The sequence below is a fragment of the Camarhynchus parvulus genome, chromosome 1A (genome assembly GCF_901933205.1).
Source record: "Camarhynchus parvulus chromosome 1A, STF_HiC, whole genome shotgun sequence".
NCBI classification, from domain to species: domain Eukaryota; kingdom Metazoa; phylum Chordata; class Aves; order Passeriformes; family Thraupidae; genus Camarhynchus; species Camarhynchus parvulus.
The window spans coordinates 23,412,380-23,434,965 of NC_044586.1; the positions used below are offsets into that span (position 1 = coordinate 23,412,380).

The 22,586-nt window shown below is 41.6% G+C and overlaps 1 protein-coding gene across 1 annotated transcript; it reads left to right on the forward strand.

The window, feature by feature from the left end:
• Window positions 1–10,442: 10,442 nt before the first annotated feature.
• On the forward strand, window positions 10,443–21,237 carry RBX1 (ring-box 1). The gene is made up of 5 exons (XM_030959976.1): window positions 10,443–10,595; window positions 12,885–12,963; window positions 18,403–18,473; window positions 19,696–19,781; window positions 21,058–21,237. The coding sequence occupies exons 1-5, from the start codon at window positions 10,518–10,520 to the stop codon at window positions 21,068–21,070; spliced, it is 327 nt and encodes a 108-aa protein (XP_030815836.1). The 5' UTR covers window positions 10,443–10,517; the 3' UTR covers window positions 21,071–21,237.
• The last annotated feature ends 1,349 nt before the right edge of the window (window positions 21,238–22,586 follow it).

Genomic DNA, 22,586 nt, shown 5'->3' on the forward strand with positions numbered 1-22,586 from the left:
GTGTGAGCAGTCCACTGCATAGCCACAGTGTTTAAAGGATGGAATGACATTTGTACTACTCATGTTCAGGTTCCCTGAATTTAAATTCAGAGGCAGTTTTTATCAGGTGAGACAGAGGACTTGCTTCATCTCAAGAAAGGTATCTTAGAAAATTACATGTGTAACTTAGTGGCATATGCCTGTGAATCATGAAGAGAGAAAAAAATTAACTTTGCAAATTTGTATGCATGTATTATTTCTGTTCCTGGAAATAATTTGATGTTTTTTTCATATACTTTTGAATTTGCAGAGGGATGGTTTCTACAGAGTTCCCTGGTGTAAGTTACATTAGCATTTTATAGGCTGCCCATGTAAATTCTTGAGTTTTCATGGCTCTCATTATTAGTCTTTAATATAGCACAGTTCATACTGGCTCTTACTGCTGCCCAATTTTGGTTGAATTTTTTATGTGGCTTCTCAGCTGCAAGGAATGTCGTCTATATTTGTTTGAAACTTTTCTTGTCTGTGTAAACCTGCTATTGGTGTCCTTTTTTTTCCTTGCCTATTGTAACCCTCTAAGAACTTAAGTTGCTTATATTTGTCATGAAGGTCAATTATTCTAGATAGCAAACCCAGATCTCATACTACAGATGGAATTTTTAGATGACAAATCTACCTTGTACCATTATTTTGGTTGTTCCACAGATATAGAAATCCACAGCTGAATTGTCTAAAATTATTTTAGTAAATAGTGCTCCTTATTCAAAGAACACATGCAAATAATTCCCAGCCAAATGTTAGTTATTGACCTCTAAGTTTATGTGCTTTTTCAAGTGATCCCAGTATCACTCTTCTCTTTTGGGCATCAGAAATTGTTTAAAGCAACATGTGCTTTCTCACTTTTCTGTAAGCAAAAGGCAATTTCTACATAGGGTGAAGAAAAATGTAATTTAAATAAAAGTGTGTTTTATTTTGGATATTAGTGTCTATAGCAGCAGCTCTCTGAAAAGAGGGAAAACATTTTCTATCTAACAAGACCTTCTTAATAGTTATTCTTATTACATTTCTATAGATAATTCAGATAGCTTTATAAGATACTGAGAGGAGTGAAGCTTATAATTTCACAAGTCTTATGAGGAAAGGATGTTCTCTCTTGTGCATTAATGTGTTTCATCAGAATTCCTGGGAATCTGTCCAGCTATACATAGTAAATATTTCACATACCAATAAAGTGATTCCTCAGCAATTCAACCACTCAGCACAAATGAGCCTTAATTTATGATGGATATCTGCACCTGTTAAACAGTGAAATAGGCTCCTGACATAAGTGATTCTTTCATGCTGTTATTTCTCTAATTTTTAAAGAGATCATATCTACCTAGATTCACCCCAAGACACTTTTAATGATCATGATTTCAAAAACATATCCACATTTTGAAATTTCATATTGAAGAAGAACTATATGTGATTTTGAGCTGAAGTGTATATATGAAGGGTTTAGATCAAAACCATTAAAGGTAGGCATAAAACATGCCTATTACTGAATTAGGCACTTGCTTTGTATATCTAATGATAAAATCAATATGAGGTTCTATCAGAGGAGGGCTCCATTAGCCTCCATCTTGCTAGCATTCAATCAAGAGATTGAATTTGCAAAATTCAAGGGGGAGAAATGTTTCTCCATTTTTTGACAATCCATATTACATTAATTCAGACAGCTTTTACACAGAGCTGCACCAGTTTACTCAAGCATTGCTTTCAATATAATTTCATTAAATCAATGCAAAAGGTTGTGTTGACCTTTTAAGTACATATTTAAATCTGATCAGTGGAGCTTAAATCGATGGGGAACTGATTTTAGACAACTCTTAAGGCAAATAAGTGTGTCCACAAGGGGTTCCTCAGCTGTTCAAGGAATTGATGTGAAATCCAATTTAAATTAAGCAACTGCAAACAAACCTCTGTTGTGTTGTAGGTGAGTCCCAAATGTGCCCTCCAAGTTCTTCAAGAACTTTCTTTCTAACTTAAACAGAGAACCTAAGGGAGATACAGTTAATGCAGTGAAAGCTGATCATCCCTGTCAGGAAAGCTGTAAAAAGCTTCCAAACAAACATCCAGGGTTCAGCCAAAAGCTGTGTTTGTAAACCTCTTTCCTATTGTTTTTTTATTGTTTTCTCCTGGCAGCTGTAACTGTAGCGAATAAGGCAGAAATCCCACCACTCACAGATTCTGGCAGGAGGAAGCTTCCTCCATATCTCACAGGTTTAAAAGATCCAAAGTGAGTTTAAAGGAAATCCCCTCTAGTTCATGTTTGCTAGGGATTGGGATGCCCAAGGTTTTCAACCTTCAGTTTGCCTTTGGTGTTTTCATAGTGTAGATTATTCCACTCTCCTTAAACATCACTAAAGATCTTTGCAGAACTGCAGAGAAGCCCCTTGATCTTCACAGTCCTTAAGTCTACAGGGGGATTTCAAAGATTTTGCTCTAAGAGCAAAGAAATGGGAGCGGCAAAATGAACTTCACTCCATATTGATTGGTAATGCAAATCAGATGGAATAAAATGGGTATTTGTAAAAGGGAAAGATTACTCGATAATTTCTACCTTTCAACAAACCTGTAACCTGGGTTTTAATGGCTGAGTTTGAAAACACCAACCATCATAGAATCATACAATAAAATGGGCCATGAGAGAAAGCAGGGGTGAAAGCAGTAAATAGGGCGAAATACTACAGTAAAGTGAGGGAAAACTGGTTTAGTATAAGCAACTACCTGAATTATTAATACAATAACATGGGAATGAAAGATGCACTCCTGAACTTCTGGGAGCTATTGATCCCTCAACCTCTCCCACCCACTCTTATCCAGATAAATTATCATCTGCTCCATTTGCCCCTGTCCTAGAACAGAGGAAAGTGAACAGCTTTCCTTATATTCTCCAAAATGTTTTAATTATTTGACAGTTTTGCTGTTTGAGAGGAGTTTTACGGGCTCTTCCTCAGTTTCACATCCTGTTTTAAGAGCAGGTGCCTGTTTGATAGGCATTTTGGAGCTGTCTTTGCCAGCCCAAACCCCAGCAGGAGAGAAGTAAATGCAAAAGTAGGTTCTTGTATGAACAAAGACAGGTAAAAGAATGGACCTTTGTTTTGACTCCTCCATGGATTCAAAAGGGTCTGGTGGTGACTGCTAATACTTTGGGTTAGACTTCTGGCCTCTTTCCAGCTTTCCTCAAAATTACTTACAATATTCCCATTCAAACTTGAGCAATTGATTATCTTGAATGGTTGCAGACTCTCAAAAGGTATGGGGATGTGAGTGAACTTGAACATAAGGATCTTCCCTGATAAACTCATGAGTATTTCTTTATATTCAGGTAAAGGAATTAATACCATGGTACTAAGTGGAGTAAACTCAGAACTTTCTATGTATCTTGCTGAAACCTCCCCAAAACTGTTGCATCTTGTTCTATTCTTTTATGTTTTAAAGTCTTGTGGACTGCAGGTGAGTGGGAGTGTGTTCCTAGTGCTGGATGTGGCGCTCTCCTCTTTCTCCTAGCACAGGTCAGTGAATCCTTAAACTGGGTTGAGAAATAACATTTATGAATGTGGTGAGCAGAAGAGGAAAGAAAAAACCACAAAACCCTCATCATGACTGGAGGCGAGAGAAGAAGGGACTATGTCACTGTGCAGTGGTAAATTACCAAAAGCAAAAACTACCAAAAGTAAAAATTACCAAAGCAGTAGGCTCTGCACTTACACTTGCTTCTCTGCTTGCTCCTATTTTCTGCATTTCCTGTGCCTGTCAGAACTGGGAGCTCCTGTGTTGTGATCAGTGAAAGCTTGCTGCTTCAAATGGCCCTTCTCTCAACTGATGTTCTGGAGATCCAGTTGTGCTGAGTTTGGAAATTAAAGGAAACAGTGTTTAACACAGCAGGATACATTCAAGGGATGTTATGTTCAGTATAGAACTGGCAGAGACATCATCTCTTGTGGGATTTGCTGACCTAGATGCTGTCATGAACTTCCCAGTGAAGTCCAGAGCAAGGCTAACATCAGTATATTGTCTTTATCTAGGTATTCATAACAGAAAGTGATTAAATGCCAGAAATATTTTCAATCCTGCCTTCTGAGGACTATCTGAGTTAGGTACCACAACTTTTTGTTTCTTCTGGAATGGGAAGCAGAGGATTGATGGCTCCCTCACTCTTGGCTTCTTCTGTGTTTTTAAACTCAGTCATTAAAACCCAGGTTACAGGTTTGTTGAAATGTAGAAATTATCAGGTAATCTTTCCCTTTTACAAATACCCATTTTATTTCATCTGATTTGCATTACCAATCAATATGGAGTGAAGTATTATCCATGTAGTTTTTGTACTAGAAATTGCCATGTCTGTGGGCCACCTATTTTTTTTCCATTCCTTTATGTCTTTCTAAGAAGAAATGATATAAAATTAGTCTTTTTTTTTTGCCCTGAAATCACATCTGAACTCTCTTCAACATCTCCCCTGCCTAAAACCAAACAAAACCAACAGTAACAACAAAACCCACAGAAAAAGTGACAGAAAAACTTGGATCTTCACAATCTTCAATTGTCAAATGGTGCCCTTGCTACAACCACCAGGGACTTCAACAAGCTGCTTTTACTGACAGCAGCATCTTTCCTATTGTGACAAAGAAGGATGGCAAAGGCTAATTAATCGTGTCTTACTGAGCAGGGCCTGCAGTTAGGAACTTGATTCCATTAAGAGATCTTTGGAGGAATTTGGGGGATACTATATTTCTTGGGAAAAGAACAAAGAATTAATATAGGAAGACAAATTCAAGGCTACAGCTCAATGATTCTTCTTTTCAAGAATCATCAAAATCTTTGACTCAGTGGGGGTAACTTCCAGACCTCTCTCTTTTTAATTTTTTTTGGTCTGATTTTAGTGCTTGTTCCCTCTGTGTGACTCTCTCCCCACGTTCAAGACTGTCAGGGAAAAGCTGTAGATAAGAATATCTGTAAACAGTGCTTTTAGTGTCTCCCACACAGCAGTCTGGAGCTGCCTCCCCTTGTGTTTCTGAAGGTTCATGGATTTCCCAAATCAGTAGGAGTTTATTGATTTATATGCAGGCAAGCTTGTGTTACTACTTTGGTTACTCTTGTGCTTTTTCCTGGCTACTGCTAATTAGCCTGGCAGATCTTCCAGTGTTGCTTACATGCAATAGTAAATGAATATAACTTCTATTGAGTTATTATAACATTCTCCCTTTTTTTTTTGGTATGTTTCTTAAAAGGATAAAAGCCACTTTGAAAACTCTTATCTGAGAAATGAAAGACATCCAGATTGTGACCTGATACTCAGAAAGTGCAGCCTCCTGCACTTGGACTGTCCCATAGCCTCCTGTCACCTCATGCAGTTCTTCTGGGATATTCAGGTGACTCCCTTGCTACTGCTTTCCTGTTAGTTACCCTCTGAAAGGCTCGTCCTCTCTCTCAATTACAATCCTACCATGTCTCTGACATCTCATTGGGATCCCAGCTCCGGTTAAAGGTTCTTTCTCTCTTCCAAGCTCTCACCCTTCCCTGTGTATAGAGATGGGGTTTTTTTCCCAGTTGCTGTAGGCAGTCTCACCCTCCTGCTTTTTCAGCCTTGTGAGTAACAGAGGTGCCCAGGCTCCAGCTCACCTTGGGCCCAGGTGTCGCCTCCCCAGGCTGCAGGCGTGCAGAGTGCTGGCTTGGCTGGGGCCCTCCGTGCAGGCTGCGAGCCTGGCTGGCTGTGGAACGTTTCCTTTCCTCTGAGCAGGAGCCGGGATGCTGCTTTCTCTCGGGAGGTGGCAGCACAGCCAGATGCGATCAGGGAATGCGCTTGGACGCCCAGAACTGCAAAGAGGGGGCAGGGAGGTGGGGTTGGTGTTGGATTCCTTCCGAAGTAGAGCTCCTTATCTGGGAGCAAGGATTAAGATGGGGAGCACAGGGTGCTCATGCATAGCAGGGATAGCTCCAAGCCCTTTCTCGAAGCAGAATGGAACCAGCCTACCATCCTCACGGTAACATACTAGGATCCCTCTGTCCTGACCGTGCTCCTCTGTATCAGCTGCAGCTGATTGTTAGGTGTGGTGTGGGGCCCGAGATGCCCACTGTGGGGACAGTGTCATTTGCTGAGCCTGCAGGCACAGCCCCAGTCGCTTGTTTATCCATGTGGGGGGAAGGGCTCTGCAGGAGTTTGGGCACAGTCAGTAGCTATTGTGGGTTTTGCAAGCACCCGCTTTCCTGCAGGCTGCCACAATTGTTGCATGTTATTTTAGCTATCAAGCAGTTTAAGGTAAAAGGCCAAGAGAAAGGAAGAGTGATAACAAGTCACCATCCCATTAAATGTTATAACCTGCTCCTCTCTCAGAACCTCATCTGTTCTTTTTAGCCAGTTTGGAGGCTCCCATTCTCTCATGAGGTTTTAATAATGGATTATAAAGACAGGGGTACTATATGGGGTTTCATGTGACCATCATCTCGAAAACATACACAGAGGTGAGGTGTTTGGGTTTCCACAGAAAGCAAGCAAAGTCTGGTCCAAAAATCTATGGGATATATTGCTTAATGTACCCCTCTGGCTCTGTTCTTTGAATTCAATTCCCTATGCCAAGCACACTGAATCAACTGGAGATGCTATAGAGCCTTCTACACAGCTTTGTTGGGAGGCTGTTTGCCTACTTCTTGAATTTTGAGAAAGTTTTGTGGCAACACAGAACAGAAAGTTTTGTGGCAACCAGAGATCCAGTACTGCCCCAACAGTAATTTATGAATGCTGTCTGCGGGCTTGTGCATGCAAAAGCAAAGGGTGCTGGAAATCCCAGCTTAGGCTACTCAAATAATTTTATTAGCATCAGCAACTGGAGGGCAGCCAGCCAGTCAGCCCTACAGTTCTTTAAAAAGTAATAAAGTGCACCTGATTTTTGCTCCTTGGATGGCAACCACTGGCTGGCAACTGGTCCCGTATACTAGGTAATTCTTGCTTGTTGCAGTTTAGGGTACCACTGAAACCACCTTAACCAGGCAGCACTGAGAGGGTGAAGCAGAGAAAGGCAAGAGAAAACCTGAGGTTTTTAAGCACTTAGAAAAGGACCACCTCCCTTTTCTCCCCCCTCTTTGCTCCTGGCAGTCTTGGAAGGCCCATTCTTACTCTCATGACACTCTCACTCTGAAGAGTGTTGGAAAGTGCTGCAATTCTCTTTCAGACCAGTTTGTAGCAGTGTTTGCAGGGGCCCCAGGATGAGGGAAGATATGAGAATCTTGACTCCATGTTTCAGAAGGTTGATTTATTATTTTATGATCTATATTATATAACAAGAAAATGCTATATTAAAACTATACTAAAAGAATAGAAGAAAGGATTTCATCAGAAGGCTAGCAAGGAATAGAAAGGAATGATAATAAAATCTTGTGACTGACCAGAGAGTCCGAGACAGCTGGACTGTGATTGGCCATTAATTAGAAACAACCACATGAGACCAATCGAAGAGGCACCTGTTGCATTCCACAGCAGCAGATAATTATTGTTTACATTTCGTTTCTGAGGCCTCTCAGCTTCTCAGGAGAAAAAATTGTAGCAAAAGGATTTTTCATAAAATATGTCCGTAACACCAGTTCTTTTCTTAAGTGACCCAAGTGCCCCAGAAAGATCCTGTCACACTGGAGGACTAGTCATGATAACTGCTCATCTTCTCTGGGGCTGGGAAACAGAATGCAAACAGCTCAGGCAGTGAGGACTAAGCAAATCACATTTTCTGTCTGCATTTTCCTTCTAACTCAGTTCTGGGGGATCCTCCCACAGCCATCTGGAGGGATGGATCCCTCTGCCCTGCTGGGACAAGTTGTGTCAGCATGGCCCCACCAGGCCTTCTGCCTGCTGCCTGTGCAGGTGCAGAGCCAGGGCTGCAGGCAGCCACCCCTCGAGGAGCAGTCCCACAGCAGTCCAGTCAGGAACACACATCCAGAGAGTGCATGTATGGAAGAGGGAAGCATTTGAGGGATAAATCCCACATAGGATAATGTTGGTGACTGTAGAAAAATAAACAAATCACCAAAAGAATGAATATAAAGGAGAAGGGCAGTGACCAAAATCCAAGACATTGCTTTTGAAAGGTTGGTGGGACATTGCCTTAGGAACAGTCTTTGACAATTGGGAGAGAGTTTGTCTCATTTCAGTTGGGACTAACTATATTCACAGCAGTTGTCACATGTCACCTAGTCTGTCTCCCTGCCTTTTCAATTTGGCAGCCTCCTCTTTTCCCCTGCATGTCCCAGAGATTTGAAAAATGATCCATTCTTCAAAGCATCCCTGGTAATTTGGACCACAGTGCTATACTTCTTTTGAGACTGATGCCTTTCAAAGCTGCAGCTTTTCTTCCTGCAGCAGCTCCTGACAACCCTCCATAAAATATAGCCTTAAGAGGGGAAAACAGGTCTGAGGAGATTCACTTTTACTGGGAGGAAAGACATTAGAGATGGCACTAAAATCAACAGAAAACAGATTATTTCAAGCAAAGAAGGGTAGCTTAGCCCTTTTTATCTATGCTGTCACTAATTTCACTTTGAAAAGTGTACTGGAGATCTCTTCATGCATTTGTAGGTAAAATGTATCTGCATACACAGATCAGTAATATGAATTAATTAAACATGGAGATGCAATATGTGTTCTGTCCTGCACCATGTTTGCTGTCTTTTTTGTTTTCCTAAGAACACTCCCACCTTTTCAGCAAGACTTGAGATCTGCATTGCTACATTGTTTTTGCTACCAGATAAGGAAAGATAAATCCAGAACACGATTGCTGGCTGTATGGCTTTACCCCATTGGCAACCACCTCCCCCTGGTGACATCAGCTGAGGTGGGGAGACTACAATTTAAACTACAGTACTCACTTGAAGTGAAAATGAATATTAACATCTCTCTGGTATGTGTATGCCCTAGTCTACATGTTTGATCAATGTCCTGGTTTCTTACTGAGAAATGTCCTACTGGAAATGTTGCCATACACATTTAGGAATTAGGGTTAGAATTGCTGCTTCTATTAATAAGAAATCTTGCAAATTCTGCTTTGAAAAGAGCTATTTTCTTGAAAGTGAAAAGTACTTTCTCAAGCACCCAACTCCTGTTTTCAAAATACTCCTTTGCAATAGTCCTGAATATGGAGCAACAGGACAGAAACCTGAATTTGTGCAGCTGCAATTTATAGCAATAGAGATGCCCCATAACCAAGCAGCATCTGGGTAAAGGGGCACTTCAGTGGCACGGAAGCTTTCCATGTAGGTAATGAGAGGCGTTAAAGGGTGTTCACACGAGGGAGGGCATTTTTCTTCTTCAAACTTACCTTTATTGTCTGTGCAACTTTCAGGCTCAGCCTGATGCTGCAAATATTTAGGTATGTGCATAAGTCAGGGCACAAGTGATACATGTCTTCCAAATACTAATCCCAGTCCAAACATTAAAATTATTCCAACACATCCAATGACAGCATCATCTTGTTCTTACTGCAGGTCCCTACTTTAGGTTTAAGTCTATTTGGAGGCTGCCAGACACCCCACTCCAGCAAGCCCTGGGTCTCCAGAAAAATCTGTATGCACACAGCAAGATGGATACAATGGAGCCAGACCAGAACGGTGCTGTTGGGTACTTATGAGAGCTAGAGTACAGATATTGCTTGCCTGTATCTATGCAAGAGAATGGCCTTTTAGTGCTTCTACAAACTCCTCTTTCCCACATCCATGGAGCGGCACAGTGTACAAATGGATTTAGAAGAGGTGGCTCTGCAGAGAGGTCGCATCTCCAGGGAGCCACAAAGCTGGGTGAAATTTCAAGACCTGCAGTTGTCCTGCTGGGGAGTGCATTGCCCTCAGTTTCCATATCATGGAGAAAACTACCACTGACCCTCTCGGGAAGGTACAGACAGAGGGAGCTCCCAGAACCAGCTCCCGTGCCTGTCGTCTCCATCCTTGCAACAGAACGGGCAAGGCTTGGGCAGCTCTGGCAGCACCTTTAAATCCATGCTGATTGTAACTATTGTAAGCTCAAATTGCACGCCGTAAGGTGCGCGTCCTGTCTCCAGCAATTCCATGTTCCTTTTCAAAAAAACACCTGGACTGCGGGAGAACAAAGGGCTATAGCGGCAACACCGCCGGGCCCACCTCGTCCTGCCTCGATTACGATGGACGAAAACAAGTTAGAAGTTCATTGAGGGCTGAAGCCCCTCACGTGAAGAGTGGGGGAGGCAAACCGCAGGGGATGGTAGCGAGGCGCGGTGCCGAGAGCCCTCACGCTGCGGGGAGAGCGCTGAAGGAACTGCGGCGCGGCCCCGCCCCTGTGCCGCCCTCAGCAGCGCGCCCACGTGACCGCGCCCACGTGACAGCGCCCTCAGCCCCCGCAGCTGCCGGCGCCGGAGGGGGCGGTGCGAGAGGGGGCGTGGCCACGGGACGACCCCTCCCAGCGTCCCCCGCTCCTCCGGCCCCCCTGCCCCGCCCTGCCGCGCACGCGCGAGGAGCAGGACGGGCAGATTCACGCACCCAAAATGGCGGCCGCAATGGATGTGGACACCCCCAGCGGAACCAACAGCGGCGCCGGCAAGAAGCGCTTCGAAGTGAAGAAAGTGAGGCCCCGCCGGCGCGCTCCTCCGGCAGCTCCTGGAGGGACGGGTGGGGTTGGGGCCGGCCTGATGCCAGCGAGCGGGACGGAGAAGGGGGTGATTTCCCGCTCCCTTTACGGAGCCGGGCACCCGGTTCCGCACCGTAGCGGTGGGAGGGGCGGCGCGAGGCCTGCGGGGAGTCCTGGCGTGCGTCCTAGCCAATGGCTGAGGCGGGGCGCCGCACGTGCGGCGGGAACTGGCCAATCAGCGGGCGCGGCTGGCGGGGGCGGGAGCAGGAGCAGGAGCAGGGGCGCCGACGGGGCCGTGCCGGCCGTGGGATGATGCCCTGGCCGGGGGATGATGCCCTGGTCGGGGTTCCGCCGCCCGCTCTCTTCTGACGCTGCCGCCCCGATGGGCCTCGGTTACTCCATACCCAGAGCCTGTGGGCAGCGCGGGCCGGCGAGCAGCCCTGGAGCGCTTCCGCCCCCCCCCCCATCACCCCTGGCCGCTATGGCCCAGCCGTCCGGGCTGCCCCATCTGCTGCGTAAAATACTTTCTGCAAATGCCTGTGGCTGACTGTTTTTCTCCTTCGTATTTAAATCGAGCCATAGCAACGTGTTAATGGCCAAATGTCCTCATATCACCCTGGCTTTGCCTCCTCGCTCAGAGCTGCCATAATATCACTCTCCTGTCCAGGGCCACCAGTTTGTCAGCTGGGTCACAGTGATGGTGCAAGGCTCTTCACGAGGGTGTAGAGAAGCAGGGTTATTTTGTGTGGGCTTGTACTAAGGTATAATTTGAGGAAAAGTGGCCCCTAGACTGAACATCAGTAAACATTTCCAGTGATTCCTGCTTGTAGATGAGTTTGTTTGAAATGCAGCTGCCATCAGTGATGATGGAAGGCCCTGGATCTGTGCAGAAGGAAGTGTTTGGGTGACATAATTGCTTGTCCTTTGGAAATAGGGACAAATATAATGAGAGTGGTAGGAAGTGGCACCACTTATGTGTCAGTGGCATTCCTCCTCCCTGGCAAGGTACCAAGACCTTTGTTGCATGTGTGGCTCGGTACAGGTGAGTGGGCCATCAGAGTAGACCATAATGGGACAAGAGATTAAGTACTGGAGTTTATGGAAGAGATAAGGGTGCTGAGAACTTTTATCTCAGCTGCCTTGAAGCACAGATGAAGTCCATGAGAGGTGAATGGAAGGCTAGAAGGCCAGTTAGACTTGAAGTTAGAAGACTGCGAAGAAAAATGAGATCACTACTGGTGCATGTCCTAAAAGATCTAGTAGTATTGTGACTACTTTTTATATCAATACTTGGAACTCAGTGTTCCTTCTTTTGTGTCCCAAACAGAGGGAAAGAAATGAAAACATTAAGATGGAAATGGAGCACAGTAGAGAAGATTTACTGTAGTACAGTCAGTGCAAATACATACTGAGAAAATGTAAGGGGGAAAAAATCTATACTACTTAAGTAGTAAATGAAGATTATCCCAATTACCAGTGGATTGCTTTGGATGTTGAAGGCAGGTTGATTTTTTTAATGACTTTACAGAAGACCTCATTATGGGTTTTGTCTGGAAGAATAAAAAGGTACTATATTTTTCTGCATAGCTTGCCCTAAAATCCTCAAACCCTTTCCCTGAAGTAGCATGGGACACTGCTATTACTTTTTCATATGTATAAAGTATTTGAAAGGTTGATTTGGTAGTACTTTGAAATTTTTATATCCAGCCTTGCTGATAGGTTGTTGCTTATTAAGCTTTTTAACCTTTTGTAGGGAAGATTTTTCAGGAGTCAGTGGAGAGTTGCATTAGAGATTTAGTTCTTGACCCCAACTGCTCTGAAGGGTGATTACTAGAAGAACTGCCACAAATAATGGGAATTCCTCTTAACAAAAATGGCATCTGAATTGGTCTTTCTCCAAGGGGCTGTTCTTTCCTTCGAGGATTTGCCATGATGCATCATTGCATCGTTGGATTCCAATGGATCTTGAATAAAAATCCAGACGTTTGCATTTGTTCCACAAAAAAAAAAAAAAAAAAAAAGAGGGGGACTGTGGGAGTTACCTGCTTTTTGACGTGGGAAGGAGCCATTGTGTCTGGGAGGTTTGTGAGAGGAATGTACCACTGCTTCCTAGTAACCTGAACTCATGATGAGGAATTACTCTGGACTTCTAAGATTTGTTTTTTCCTAAATATCCCAGCTTTTCTATTTTAAAAATTACATGGCATCTTGAAGAACAGCGAGGATTTCTGTCCAGTGTAAATTGAATCACAACTGTTTTTCTTTTCTCCCCCTCTCTCTCCAGTGGAATGCCGTGGCCCTGTGGGCATGGGACATTGTGGTTGATAACTGTGCCATTTGCAGAAACCACATTATGGATCTGTGTAAGTAAATGGGGAGGGACACAGTTTGAACAGCTGAAATTACCCCAGCTGAGTATATAACTCAGCAGAGCTTTCAGTTAGTAACTTATTCTTCTGCTAATCTCTATTTTATGTAATGCTGAAGTCTCATAATCTATTTTTGTGACCTCTGTCACCATACTGCTTCTTCTTCACCCTTTTCTTGTAAAGAGTAGGATCTCTTGATGCCAGATCAACAGACATGATGCTGCTGAGTGTATTTTGAACACAACAAAGGAGAAAAGGAGTAATAATAAAGAGGAACTGAAATTATTCAGGGTTGACAGGCATTGCTTACAAAGGAAGGTATTATATGTCAGAGTTGGGGAGGTTGCTATGAGTGTCAACTTCTCCATGACACTCATTAAGATGAAGTCTTGTAACACTCTCTGTGTCTGTGTCTGGCAAGGAAAGGCATGGACCAGGAAATTAATTTGACTCCTCATTCTATAAAACCTACCTTGCCTAACTAACTTAGTATGTGTTACAGTAGGGGGAATTTTGTAGCCACCTAGAAAATAATTTGTTCACTTACAAAGGAGAGTAATCAAATGCCAAAATAAAAAGCAATACATTGTTAGTATTGGTTTGATTTTTTTTTTTGCTATATAATCCTGATGATTTATTTCTATCATGAAGTAGGTCTGTATGCATAAAGTCACTGTTTTCAGTCCCTTAGAGTATTGCTAATGAGTAGAAATCCATTTTTTTCCTCAAAAATGACAAAGTGCTGTTGACACCATAAGTGTCCATCTTGTTTAAGTCATGAGGGACAGAAGACCTTTTAGCCTACCCCAGATAGAAATTTGCCTATATTCCTAAAATGTGAGGCTGGTGGAACCCCCCCAAAACAAGCCCAGGTCCAAGGACAGTGCGTGGGAATGGCCTGTCCTGATCCCATTGGAATAGTTTTGTTGCACTTTGGTTTTATGTGGACACCCTTGGAACCAATACTATTGGCAATTTCCTGTCAATAAGACTGTATGGAAATAAAACACTTCAGAAAAACGAGACTTCAAGTTCATAGGAACAGCTCCTGAAGGATGTACCTGATTTTACTTCATATTTAAATAATAATTACAAAATTACTTTCAGAAGCTTTGTTTGGGTGGGTTTTCTGTTTGTTTCTTTGTTTGTTTTTTTAAAATAAGAGAAAACACACCATAACACACTGGTCTGAGCATGGGTTAAGCAGGTTCACTTCTGTTCTTGGGGATAGGTATGTTTGTATTTTGAGTCAGCTACTGCCTATCCATGCTTCAGTTTATTCTTGGTTATTAGACAGGAAATGATAACACTAAAAAGAGCAGAGATTATGAAATAAATTGAGGTTCTTTATGTAAAGATTTCCTTTTGAAGTGTCTCTAACCTGTGCCGTCTTGGAAAGAAGTTTCAAAGACTTATTAGGACATTTGTTGCATTTATAGAATTTACAAATGTATAGAATAAATATATAAAATCCTGTAATTCAAGATAATTATTCATGATAAGAGGGATGTATTTTAAGATAGGAGATGCTGGTGTGTTTCATTCTGTCAATCTGCCTCAAAATTAATTGCACCTCCCATGACAGACCAAATATAGTCTCATATATTTGCTTTTTTTTTATAAATATCAAATAGGACATATGGGATGAAGGAGAGGTGTGGGGGAGTTGGAAGGAGAATGGACAAATGCTATTTTTGAGTAATAAATTTTGTTTATCAGTTCTTTAAAAAATATTTTAAAAAGCCCTACCAATATGTGTGTAGGGATTGAGAGTATTCAGGAAGATTAGGAAAAACAGTAAAGGAAAAAGGCATAGGTAATTTTTTTTCCTTTTTGAGTTGCTGAAGCATAACATGTTATTAATCGGTATGAGCAATGTTATGAGGAGCCTGGACTGCAAATGACAGACTAAAATTGATAGCATACAGAGTGGAGGGCATATCTAAATTGGTATTCCGAGATCAGTGTTGGCTCTGGATTTGCTTACTTCCTTGTTACAGATCATTAATGTCGTTAAAAAACCCTTTAATTAGATTTTCAGACATAAGATGTGAAGTGATGGCAAATTGAGAAAAAATTAATAGAATATGCAGAGAAGAACAACACAAGATTCAATTTGATAAAATGCAGGATATAAATGTCTCCCACTCCTAGCGACGAAGAGAAACTTAGAATGGGAAAACATTAGAAGAGTGATAAGTAATGCCAGCCATGGAAATGAAAGTTTTTTACTGTTGTAAAGTCAGGCATCAATGCTAAGGTGTCATGCAGTTCTCCCCATGCATGTGCCTTATGATTCAGTAATACTGTGATTCAAAGGATCCCCCTGCCCTCAGTTTGGTTTGTATTCAGTGAACAGAAGGGATGAGTAGATTTTCAGTGTTTTGGTTTCATTCTTCTCTGGATAGACACAGGTTCTGTTTAGATTTTACTTTAGTCTTTCTTCAAAGGCTTGCTCTCTGGTGCTGTCACTGCAGCATGGTAAGTTGGGGAGTATTAACAGTGTGTTTAGTATATTGGATTGTCTTCTGGTCTAAAATGTGTAATGTCTTATTGTAGTAAGATGACCAGTATAGCTTTGAACTGTGTAAAATGTGCCATCAAAATACGGTCCCCTAGCTTTGATGGTAACATGCCAAGTACTCTGAATCCAGCTTCACAAAGATAGATATGTTGCAAAGAATCCAGAGAAAAATCTCAGGATGTTTATTAGATGGAATGGGTTTGGATTTATTTTTTGATGTGTGAATACACAGGTGATTTCTGCAATAGCAAATGCATAGGAAGTGGGCTGGTTCTTACAATGTCAAGGTTCAGAAGCTGCCATTATATAAGATGCATTTCCACAACTCCCTAGTTGAAATGCTTCCATTGCATCTTTCACAATTATTTACAGGTATTTCAGGTTTTAGCTGTCTCTTTCTGTCCTCACCTGCAGATACTCTGTCAAAAGCAAGGCAACAGAAGAGTCATTCAGTATTCCTCCAGTACCTGTTACTGTCTCACTCTTACAACTTCTTTTGGGTCAGCAGATGGTAAATAGCTTCTCTTTCTTTCAAGAGCCAGGATCATCAGCTTTCATTCTAGGATGGAGATTGTCCATGTGTTTTATTTATTTTTATTTGTTGATATATTGTCCTTTTCTGAAATGAAGTAAGTAGGAGACCAGAAAGTGCTTCAGCTTTTGGGAGGCCCTTTTAGCAGTCAAAGGTAGCAGTGCTAGCAGTAGTCTCCAGTGAGCTTGATGAGGGAGCTAAACCCAAGTGTCTTGTTGGAAGGGCTTTCCATCACCACCAGAGAACTCCTCCTCAGCCACTTCCACAAAAGTTCATCTGTCCTCTTAAACTTTTGGGACTGTCATGCTTTAGACTGTCAGTGAGAGTTTAGGTTTGTCAGTGAAAGTTGAGTAATACTGAAATGAATGTCAGTGGTGTTTCTTTTCCTTGCCTAAACCATCTTTCTTCCTTCTCACTCCCAGACAAAATACAGAGTCCTCTAAATCCTGAAAATTAAAAATTGTGTTCATGCAGCTCTAATGTTAGGGCCTCTTAGAGAGGGGAAAAAAAAAGGCAAAATGACTTAAAAAATGGGCTAGATGGACTTCATGTCTAATATGCCCAATATTTTGTTTCTAGCAGGGAAAGAGAAGAAACAAGATAAGCATATTGTGTGCTGGAGTATTTTCCTTGCTTTCAGCAGAGGCTTTCTGAGTTAAACTTTGCTTACTCTTTGACTTTTTTTCCTTCAGATTAATTTCCTCATCTTTTCCTACCACTCATCTTTTCACCATTATCTGTTACTGTACTGATACTGACCAGATATTTAAAAGTTAACATACTATGCCCCATGACCATGAGTCCATACTGCAATAACAGCGAAATTGTTGCAAAGATCTCAGGTGTAGAATTTTATACAAGTATCCAAAGTAATTGAAGATCTTCAAGGGTCTTGAGCATCTTACATATCCTTAATCAGATTTAGTTTTATTGCTGTATGTATTGAAAGATTTGGGAATTAAGACTGAAGTACTGGATTTTTTTTTCTTCTATAGGGAGGCAAAGGATTGAGCTTCCTGCTGTGGTATAACATATCTTTGATGTAAACCATATGATAAATACAGGTTCACTCAAATCTTGCAGAACAGCTGTTGCTACTGAGTTTCTTTAGACATCAGTCTTGTTTTGAGTAGTTCCTCATGACCAAGGTTAATTGACATCTCTTGCATCAGAAAAAATGGGCCTTCCTTTTATTTTGTGCACCTCCACACCTGAAAAGCATGAAAAATTGAGAAAGGGAAGAATGGGAGAGAACAAATAGAGATCACATTTTTCAGCCAAACCTATGGGATTTGAAAGTTTTTGAATCTTTAATTAGTGAATCAAATTCCTTTTCCTCTAAGCATATTCAAGCACATAACGAATGAACAGAGAACTGGAGCTGGTTCAGACATCTTCTTTGCCAGGAGAAAAAAATCTGCAAAACAAGAAAGCAGCAAGCCCATGTATTGAGTTCTAAGCTGATCATCTATCAGCAGATCTTTTTAAATTATGTGGGCTTGACTCCTAAAGAAGGCATCCTGTAGTAAGAAGTAAAATCTTATAGTCTTATAGGTTTGTGCTGCTGATGGTGGAGGAATTGGAAAAATCTTTTTTTCTTCTGAAGTTTATTCTTGAACTGGAGCAGAAGTGAATCGTTCAGGCCTTAGAATGGAGAACTGGCTTGTAGGATTTATTTTCTCAGTGTTGTTCTTATTTCCTCACCTTTTTTCATCTCTTTTATGTACACCATCTGACACAAAAGCCCAAAACATAACTCAAACTCATAAAAAGTTAGGGTTGGGGATCCTCCTGGGTACTCAGCTCCAAGGTATAAAAAGTCCAAACCATACTGTATTTCCTATTGTGGATTTTTGGGATGTACTTACCTATCACGAGACTATAAAGACAGGCAAACTCCAGCATTACATGAGCAAATTAATTTGCAAATAAAGTACATAATGTCTGACAGGAACATATAAGAATTTGTATTGAGAGAAACCTGGGTAAGAAGTTTAAGTAAATGTACTGTCAACTCATCATCAAAAGACATCTCTGTGAACACAAGAGGAAAAAATTAAAATCTTTATCTTTGAAATTTGGAAAACAGAAACATGTTGCCAGCAGATGAGCTATGTACTCTTGCCCTCTGGAACTTTGGAATACTAAAAAAGTAGAGGAAGGAGGAAATCAGGATTAAGAATGTTTTGATATGATACTTTTGGAAAAACAGTACACATTAAACCATAGCTCTCGATGCTTTCTGGTGTGTCAAATACCACAAAAGAGCTCCTCCTTCCCTGCCTACATTTGCTATTATGAAGGAATCTACCAGTTAGTACGTGTGCATGTACATCTTCAACTGCTGTGTATATTTGTTCCATCTTTATTTCCACAGGCATAGAATGTCAAGCCAACCAAGCATCAGCTACCTCTGAGGAGTGCACAGTTGCATGGGGCGTCTGCAATGTAAGGAAAATTTCAGTTGTGGAGCTTGCATGGGGTGATGCTATCCTCCTTTTTTGAAGATGTGGGACAGAATCAGTTCTGTAACATGCTTCACATAATCCACCAGAAATAAGAATTTTAAAGTCCTTAATGTTTGCTAGAATGTAGAAAGGAGAGAGATAAGAAGGTGAAAGATGGAGAAATGTAATAAGACAAAGAAGCAATGGGAGGAAGATAAGCCTTAATATTTTTAAATTTTTTTTAGGTATAATAGGTCTTTCATTCTGAGCGTGATTTTCCTGATCATAGTTTGCCTAGGAGTTATACCTTTTCCTTTGCCCCGCTAATAGGATCACTTGGATGTCAGCCTGCTTGATTTGTCTTTGTGAAGGCTAATTCAAAGAGTCAATCTGGGGTAACCAGCTGATTTCCTTCCAGTTTTGGGGGAAGATCAAATCAATTTGTCCCACTAGCATGTTAACTCCAAACTTGAATACCTCTTAGCTAGCCTGGGCCTGAGTTGGAAAATAAAGTATTCCATAGTGGAATAACTTCCTGATCCTCAGTCCCATCTTTACTCTGCTATGGGATTGAGTTACAACGTGATAATGCTGGAACAGGACCATAAATGTTGCAATTCTGTCTGCAGAGGACAAGGGCAAAATTTTAAACCATGTCAGGATATTCTAATGTCAAAATTATGTTGTTGTGTGTGAGTGACCACAAGTGGAATGTTGGTTTTAAGTAGCTGTATGGGGTAAGAGAACAGTTGCCCTTATCAAATACATAAATGATTTTTTTTTTCTAATTTTGCAAATTCCTTTTTATTCAGGCTCTGGTATCTCCTGTAAACTGACAGAAAGCTTCCTTCAGCATGTATACATTCATGTCATCCCTGCTACTCACTCTGAAATCCCCTCTTTTCTTTCTGATTATGCTTCTTATTAGCATCTGCTCTGCCAATTTTGGCAGCTGCTAAACTCTGCACTCCCTCCTTCATCAGAAGTCAGTCAGTTGCCACTGTATGCACTGTGGAACAGGCTCCCTGCTGCTGTTTCACTAATGTTTCCTCTTCTCTGAAAATGTGGATCAATTCCTTGGTGTTTATCAGCTAATTGACTGATCAGTTGTCCCCACCTTTGCCTGCAAACTCTCTTCTTCCTGTGATGCTTTCAGTGGTAGCTTTTGCATTGAGGTGCATTCTTACACTCTGAAATTATGTGATCTGCACTTTGTCTTCCAGCATGCTTTCCACTTCCACTGCATCTCTCGCTGGCTCAAAACTCGCCAAGTATGTCCGCTGGACAACAGGGAATGGGAGTTCCAAAAGTACGTATCCTGCACAGATTGCAAGGTGAAAAGTCCACTTGTCCTGTAAATATAAAGGATCAGTGTCAGATTGGTGTGTCTGAGGGCATGGTTGCTGTTCAGGGAGGTTCTTTCCTTAGTCACCTGGGTCTAAGTGAGCTCTAAAGGGAGTCCAAGCAGCTGTGGGCTATGTAGGAGCTGTTAAAAAGTAGTGATTTCTACTGACATTCTCTCTAAAGAATGGAGAGCAGGAGAGAAATGGAATTAGCTAGAAGTAGAGTCTCAGGTGAATACTGTGCTGCTGCAAGAGCAATTTGGGTTTAGAGGATGACCTGAATTCAGCTCCTTAGGTTCCAAAGTATTTCTGCTGAGGTGCCAGGGATCTTATTGGGTCCCTCTGTTATCTTGATGATTTGTTTTATAACTCTGATAGCCTCAGAGATTAATACAGCTGATTTCCTAGCATTTGGAAATCAAGTGTCCATGTAGCCATTCCTGCAGCTTTGGCCCATTTATTTATAATTGCTGTATTGTTTGTTTTATAATGTTTTTTAAAGATTTCCTGTCAAGAATAGTAGTAGGAGATCCAAGAATGGGTTTTTGAGGGATAGTCATATTTTGAGAGGTAATTGTCCACTGAGAATAGTTAGGAAGTTTGCCTATCACTTGCTTCATTCTACACCATTGATCTGGTAATCTTTTCTTAACTGTAGATTGTCCCTCTCCCCACCCACAAAAAAAAATCTGGTCAGAGTTCAGACTGAACAAAGCAAAACAGTTATAACTTGAAGATTGTGTTTGGACTCTGGTAGACAGTCAGTCATGAAAATCATCATTGATGTGACAACTGAAGTACCATAGTTTTTGATATTAAGATGTTTTCCTGAACACACAATGAAAACCGAGTCCATGTTGCCTGGCTAATCACTTCATGTTGCATGGGCAGCATGATGAGAAACAGAGACATGAATTAATATTTTCTGATGTGTGCTCAATCTGGGGCTGTGACAAGTTTTGGTCTTGCTTTATGCCAGATATATTTAAAGTGGGATTCAGGGCAAAAGATAACCAATACTGAAGTCTCTGCACATGGTGTTGTGGATTGCTCAGGCTCTCTTCTAACTGGGTAGATTTTTAGGGGAAGTGAAATGTGGAGAACTTCCTAAGATTTCCTTAACAGTATTTCACCCATTTATATGTTAATTGTGCTGTGGTAGAATGAATATAAATCCACCCAGACCAGCACTCCTATGAATTGTAATTTTTAAAAGAGCATTAACATATTATCTATTTGCAGGTATGGACACTAGAGAGATGGTCCCACGCTTCTTGTTATGTCATCGAACTCAGTTGTTCATGTCACCATGGGTTTGTTTTAGTGACTTGGAAAGGCAGTAATGTATACAATTCTTCTTTCATGCTAATTTCTTCCTATTGTGTACCATTGAATAAAGTCTTGCTGGAGCTTCCTGTCAAAGTTTTTTGTCTTGTGTTCAGGAGCGGGCAGTCAGAGCATGAGGGAGGAGAATTATCTGCAGACCAGGGACTTAAACTAAGCTTAACTCTTTAGCTGGGGACTGCTTCTTTTTTGCTGTGCCAGGCTTTTGACTGTGAGTTTGGTTCTACTCCCACACAAATGGGAACCACACCTTTGGCTCACTGAGGTCGGTGTTAAGCTCCATTGTGTAGTGCAGTGGGTGCAGGACGTGGCCTGGCTAAGAGTAGTTTATGCAAATAGCTTTTTGTGTGGACATGCTTTATTAGAGCAGAGTTGAAATTGTGATCTATACAATTAGGGGTTGTGTCATCATTAGAAACTATTCTCTCACTTCTACTCTTGCATTTGACTAGACCACCTTCCCTGCAGAGGAAATTTTCACTAACTTCCCAGTTCCAGCTGTTTAGCTTTGGGGAACAGAAATGGGATGTCACTTTTTGTCAGTGTTCATAAAGTGCTTTCATGTGTTGAGTGAAAGTAAACTCAGGAAATTCATGTGCTAGATTGGCTGGAAAGCTAAAAGTAAGCAGTATATAAGCAAACCAATTCTTTATTTGCTTTCTAGTGGTATTTTTCGCAGTTCAAGTCCAACTGGCCAAAAATCATTCCTTTGAAAACTACATGATGTTCTGTTTCATGTCTCCTCTGCCAAATGGCCTGGTATCCTCACTGCATCAAATTTTGCCCTCTATGTCAACAGCCTCAGCAGATGCTGGGAACTGAAACAGCATCCAAGAAATTCCTCCTGCTACAAAAGGCTGCCTCTTTATGTCAGCAGTGTTAGACATGGTAGATTTCTGTCCCTGACTATTCATGATGCCATCTTTGGATGCCTTTTTTTTCTGCTAGTTACTGAGGATGGGAAATTTGATAGCTGATGTTAAACATTAGTGTACTGTAGTGATAGGGGCTAAAGATGGCCATTGACAGAACCAAAACTTGTAGTTTTCTGTAATTGCTGGGGCTTTCTCTAATCTGCAGCAAGCAAATGTCTGGATTATTTTATCAGTTGGTGTCATTGCTGTGAAATGATACGGCTCACTGTTTTCCACCCTTAAGAAGAAAACAGGAACAAGTAGGACTAGAAGAGTTTATAGCTAGACAGTTTATTTACCATGTTTCTTGGTAGAAAGCTTATCCTGGATTTGTCAGGTAGTTTTGGTGATGGAGGCAGGAAGGGAACAGAAGAGGAGGGGCAAGATGATATCAACAATGGTCAAAGTATTCACCCAGGCAACAAGGTATCCAGGTTAAATGCCATTCCCTGAAATTTGAACTCCTATTTAAAGTCCTGTCAAGATGAAGGAAATGTCAGATGTCCCTCGTCT